General features: G+C 51.2%; 1 protein-coding gene across 5 annotated transcripts in view; it reads right to left on the reverse strand.

Annotated features, from left to right (window-relative positions):
• Nucleotides 1–6,000, reverse strand: part of SAMD4A (sterile alpha motif domain containing 4A) — a 117,442-nt gene extending 111,442 nt beyond the window's left edge. For 3 of the 5 annotated variants that reach the window (XM_062577631.1, XM_062577629.1, XM_062577630.1), the window contains exons 1-2: nt 5,930–6,000; nt 3,958–4,727 (exon numbers count right to left, since the gene is read on the reverse strand). In XM_062577631.1, coding sequence (XP_062433615.1) covers nt 3,958–4,153 — 196 coding nt within the window. In that variant the 5' untranslated portion in view covers nt 4,154–4,727; nt 5,930–6,000. The remainder of the gene's footprint in view (nt 1–3,957; nt 4,728–5,929) is intronic. The other 2 variants (XM_062577628.1, XM_062577627.1) reach the window with 2 other exon arrangements.

Here is a 6,000-nt window from a genome sequence, read left to right on the forward strand (position 1 = left end):
ACACAGCAGGTCAAGCCATTTTCACTCAAATTGAAATTAGCAGCAACCGAGATTCTTCACCCATTAGACCAAGGAGCCACATGCATTTAATCTCCGTGAGGCTCCTAATTGCACAGGTCACACATTTCACTAAGAACCCTATGGATTTCTTTCTTTCTTTCTTACTTCTGTTTTACCTTTACGATCAAGTGACAATAACTTTAAATGCACTCTTGATTTTGAGTGGTTTCACAGCCATCTATGTAGCCTCTGCAATGCCTACATCACACTTAGTTACAACATCTGGCAGGTCCAGAGATGCCTATGTAGCCTTCTGCCCAGAAGAGTCCTGCAAGATGTCTCTCATCTAAGGACAGCAATGCAGTAGTGTTCTTCCATGCTTACACAGTTATTCAAAGATCCACAAAACAGGAGGCTTCTTAGGTCTTCCTGAGAGTTACAATGTGGCTATACTTGGCAGTCACACCTTGGGTTTGCGGTCCGAATGAGAAGAGGTTGGCTGTCATTATTAACAATAAAAATACGCCCGCACTTGAAGATAGAGCTCTTTCAAAGTAGATATATTGGCTTTCCTGTCTAATTCAAACTCATTAAAAATAATCATTTTGCTTCCTTGACTTTTCCCATTTCATTTGCAACACAATAGGTTTCTCATTTTGGGTTGACAGAGCAAGAAACAACCCGATACCTTTGTTTAAGAATTTTCTTGCGTGCCAGGTTCACACACCTCAAGTCTCATGAGACCAGTTCCACAGAAAAGCAAGAATTTCGCTCTCTGCTGTCTCTTTGGGCTCCATCCTGACCTTTGTCATTGGCAATGATATTCCCAAGGACAATGCCCAAACAGTAAGGAACAGAGTTAGGCTGTGCCACGCTCTCCTGATAGCTATGAATTAGGAGCAACTTTCAAGTTATCCCCCTCCTTTCCCCAGACAGGGTTGGAGCAAGGGACAGGCTCTGCACATAAAAAAAAAATAACTCACTTCTCATGATAATTCATTTTTCAAGCCGATTCAGACATTTGGTCTAGTGCATCAAACTACCATGTTGCATTCAGACCAGCAACGCTTAAGACACGGTGACAACCCCTCACCAGACACAGCATTTCACTGGTGCTTCACCTCAGATCGTTACATCAAGATTTACAGCCAACTCCTCCACCCTGTTTTAAGTGCACACGCATACACACATACACCTACATCCTGTGGTCCCTTGCATAACACCACCACGTCCCCACGGTCAAAGAGGACAACGGGGGCACCTACAAGTAGGCAGCTGCAGTCTTCAAGTCGGCAAACACTACAAAAACCTCCAGTAGCTTAGTGGGAGCCAGCTCAGACCCCCTAGAGGGACCAGGCTGAAGACACCCAAAATACAACCATCTCAGCCCTCAGCCTGGGAAGAAATCAAGCCCAAATTAGGTATGTAAATTGTGGGATTCAAATAGTAAGAGTAATACGAGGTTAGAGGACGATGATGCTTTTCAAAAGAACTTGGTGTGATTCCATTTCCAGTCAAGTGACAAATGTCAGACTATGAAACACAGCGAACATGAGACAATTTAAAAACACAGGTGGTTTTTACAAAGAAGGCAGTGTTAATACTAGCAACTAAAAGCCATTTCCTATCAGTTCTCGCTTGCAAAGCACTGCTACCACCCCCTCCCCTGTAACAACTGGATTATCTGCTTAGAAAGCACACATCCTGCTCCTCAGATGCATAGAAATACTCATCTTGTGCATGCCAAATGAACAGCCATAAAGAGAGGTGTTTGGTGATTAAAAAAAAAAAGTGTTAACAAAGGGCTCAGGTTTTCCTATCAGTGTTACAAATGCCCTAAAGGAACAGCTGATTTTTGGAACAAGTACCAGAGAAAGTGCAGTCAGCTTCACAGATGTATTAAGTGGGAAGCAAGAGGCTAAATGCCAAGCCTAACTCACAGGAGAAATCCTCGCACCAAGCAAGGTCAACGGCCTGACATGGACAAGGAAGAACTGCTCGCACGAGAAAAGATGCAAAGTGCCACCTCCCCCCACCCGTTTCAGCTCTGGCTTAGCGATCAGATGAACACTATATGGGCAGCCCTTTCAGTCATATGTGACTTCATACCCGGGAAGACTTCGAAGTGATGTTTTCTTTCAAAATTAGAACGGACACGCTGCCTTTCCTGCAGCCTGCAGGTAAATCATTCACTGCTAATTACCTGACAAAGCTAGGCAACATGGCTACCACCAAAAACGCACTTTGAACTAAAAATTTTGACGCCGATAATCGTTTGCAGCGCCTTACAGCGGGAATCAGAGAAACACTGTGCTAGCGCGGGCCCGAGAGGCTGCACATTTCTTCTGGAGAAGCTCAGTTTAAGGAGCATGCTCCCTTCCTGCTCTCCCCGATGTCTCTGTACTCAGACCTCCCCACCCAAATGGATGAGGTTAGGCTGCTCAGCTGTTTATAAAACGTAGTATTGCACTGAAATGTACGCTGCAACATTCTTCCCTCTCATTCCTGCAAGCTATATAAGGACATAGCCAATTCCAGCGTTCTCCCCATAGTCATTACTGATCCCTTTGCACTGGAACAGCTCCGGGTTGGTTTCCTGAAGGCATACTTAAATATATCCTAGGCCTAGCAGCATTGTACTGGACGTTGTCATCAAATGGCAGCACAGGCAGCTGCCAAATCTTGCAGGCTCAGTGCTCTAATATGGAACAGCTGGAGAAGGACCCTGCATTCTTCACTCTGCGTAAACACTGGGGGCTCTGTTCAGGATCTGGCGGCAGCGAGGCCGGAAGAATTCCACCTATCGCGAAATGCGGCGAGCGGCACGGGCTTCTTTCTCCCCCTCGCAGGCGGTGCTCGCCGTCGCCTCCGAAATCAAGAGCTTGAGCCCCCAGGTAACATCGCAAGATTTTAAACACAAGGGATGGTTTGCAACCGGGGCGGGGGGGCTAAGAGAAACAGAACGGTGCAACTAAGACAGGTTTAGCCTTCCCTCCTTAAGCAACAGTCTCTATTTCAGAAAATCTGTTTAAAACAATTTGCACCTCTGTCTATGCAATGCATATATAGATATATGAACATTCATGTATTTGTACATGCACACAGTCATCAACTCAAATACAGCAACATACAGCGCAATTCTCACATCACTTGCATAGTTTTTATACTGCTCTAACCCCCCTTACTTCTGTGAAGTTGAGTAACTTGCAATGGTTTGTAAATAAGATCAGAATATATGAAGAAAATGTACCCAGCTAAGAAAGTAACATATCATATACATTAGACTATGTGCAGTACCATAAAACTGTCTACTAATATTTTCTCAAAGCTCCACTGAAACACAAGAGGGTATTCAGAGCTGCAGGAAAAATGTGTCCAAACAGGATCTGAATGATGAAATAGAAATTGCCACATTAAAAAAAAAAAAGGAAAGAAAGAAAGAAAGAAAGACAGACAGAAAGAAAAAAGATAACCCAGCTGGTCAGACCTTCAGAAAATAACAGTTCGTATAAGGTACCGATGGGGTTCTTCTGCATGTTGCAGAAAGCAAAGCAAGCCACGTTGTCCAAAAGAAGCCTAGAAAATCCAGACTCTACGTGACCTGACTAACTTATTTCACAGGAAACTGCATGGAAGGAGGAAAGGGGGGGGGGGGAAAGAGGAGGGGAGAAAAAAGGGAAAAAAAAAAAGAAAAAGAAAAGAAGCAATCATTCATGCTACCACAGTTGCACTATGTAATAGACTGAAATAGTTTGCTGCGAAAAATCAAACTGAAATAAGTCATCGTCAGTTTGAAAAATAAAACATGAAGAGGGAAGCCATTAACACAATCCAGCCGTTTCGCCGGGAGCTCTGGCTCCCCAACCTCCCCTCCCCCCCCTTTTTTTTTGGCCATGGTAGGGCATCAATCACAGAACAATGTAGTATTCAAAACACATCGGTTGCACCAAAACTTACCAGGGTTGTTGGCTTCCCCTTCAAGGATGTGCAGCTCGGTGCAGTCTGCGAGGGAATGCTCCAGGCAGAGCTGGAGGAAACGGGCTTGGGTCCGGCTCACTCGCTTCAGCAAGGAGAGCAAAGCAACAGTCTGCTCGCACTCATTCCAGCCTTTAAACCACCCAGCCAGCACTCCGACCTGGTCTCGAAACATCATGATTAGGTGGTGGCCAGGGGTGGCAGGGGAGCAGGGGGCAGGAGGATGAACCTCTGCAGGAAAAAAATAAATAAATAGGAAATCCTTCCCCCCCCTCCGCCGAGTTTATTTTCTTATTTTCTCCCCCACGTCTTGTCTCACAATTAAAAATACTAGTAATTAAAAAAAAAAAAAATCTCCTTTGCAATAAAAGGGCTTTTTTTTTTTTTTTGATGCAGCTTTCAGCCTAGATGCAGGTTTGGTTTCTGCTCTCCCTCTTCTGTCTTCAGCGCAATGCTCCAGCGGCTTGGTGTTAAATTCCCTGAAGGCAACGCAAAGTGGCACAGAGGAAGGAGGGGGGGAGAAAAAAAATTAAAAAAAAAAAGGAAGAAAAAATACCACCACCTCTGCGCGTGCCTGCGCGAACACAGACGTATACCTAGATATACCTATCTACGTGTGTAAATCTCAGCAAGGCACAGGAGTACGGTCGAGAGCTGCCTCCTCCTCTCGGCACCCCCGGGGCCGTGGGGGGCTCGGCGGTGCGTCTAGGGCGGCCGTGGGGGGATCGCGCGCCCGGGCAAGGCCTTCACACCTGGAGGAAAGGGGGGGAAAAAAAGAGGGGGAGAGAGGGGGGGCACGCTGTGAGGGTGCCCCGCGGCGCGGGGAAGGGCTGTGATTCAGCAGGGCGGCGGGGGCACCCCGAGAGCGGCCCAGGCGCGGGGGGCGGCGGAGGGGTGCGGGATCCGCGCCCCGGCGGCGCTGACGAAGCCTTCCTCCCGCACAAAGCGGGAGGAGGAGGAGGAGGATGAAGAGGAGGGAGCTCCCTGTTGCTGCCGCAAGGAGGAAGGTTGCCCTGCGCCGGGCTCGGCCCCGGCGCGCAGCAGCGGGGCCTGGGCACTGCAGCCCCGGTGCCTTCCTCCCTGCCTCCTCCTCCTCCTCCTCCGCCAGCCAGGCTGCAGCAGCTCCACCAACGGCGCTGAGCCGCCTCCGGGCTGGAAACGGCCTCCAGCCCGGACTGGGGGGGGGGGGAGGGGGGGAAGTACCCCTACCAGTGCACCCAGCACCCCCTGCCCAGTGCACCCAGCACCCCCTGCCCAGTGCACCCAGCACCCTGGGGGCAGCGAGAAGCAGAGCAACCCCCGCCCAGCACAGCCAGTGCCCATGGGGAGGGGGGGAAAAGAGGATCCCTTCCCAGTGCATCCAGCACCCTCTCCCAGTATAACTGGTATCATGGGGGGGGGGGCCACAGGGCACCCCCTTCCCAGTGCACCCAGCACCTTTTCCCAGTATATCCAGTACCCGGAGGGGGGGGGGCACAGGGCACCCCCCTCCCAGTGCATCCAGCACCCTCTCCCAGTATAACTGGTATCGTGGGGGGGGCACAGGGCACCCCCTTCCCAGTGCACCCGGCACCTTCTCCCAGTATATCCAGTACGGGGTGGGGGGGGGGCACAGGGCACCCCCTTCCCAGTGCATCCAGCACCTTCTCCCAGTATATCCAGTACCGGAGGGGGGGCACAGGGCACCCCCTTCCCAGTGCACCCAGCACCTTCTCCCAGTATATCCAGTACCGGGGGGGGGGTACACGCAGCTCCCCCTCCCAGCGGAGCTGGGAGGAGGGGGGAGGTCGGTGTCCTCCCCCCCCCCCCACGCCGGGCACCCGCGAGGCCGCTGCCGCAGCGCCGCCGCCGCCCGGGCCCCACCGCAGCCGGGGATGGGGGGCGGCGGAGGGGGGGGGGGACACACCGACCCCCCCCCCCAAATAAAGTTGGGGCTCGGGAGCCGGGCACTCACCTGACTCATGCCGCCGCCGGCGGCAGCAGCAGCAGTGCGCGGGGCCGGGGAGGGGGGCCGGGGAGGGGGGG

This window comes from Rhea pennata, chromosome 5 (genome assembly GCF_028389875.1).
Source record: "Rhea pennata isolate bPtePen1 chromosome 5, bPtePen1.pri, whole genome shotgun sequence".
NCBI lineage: Eukaryota > Metazoa > Chordata > Aves > Rheiformes > Rheidae > Rhea > Rhea pennata.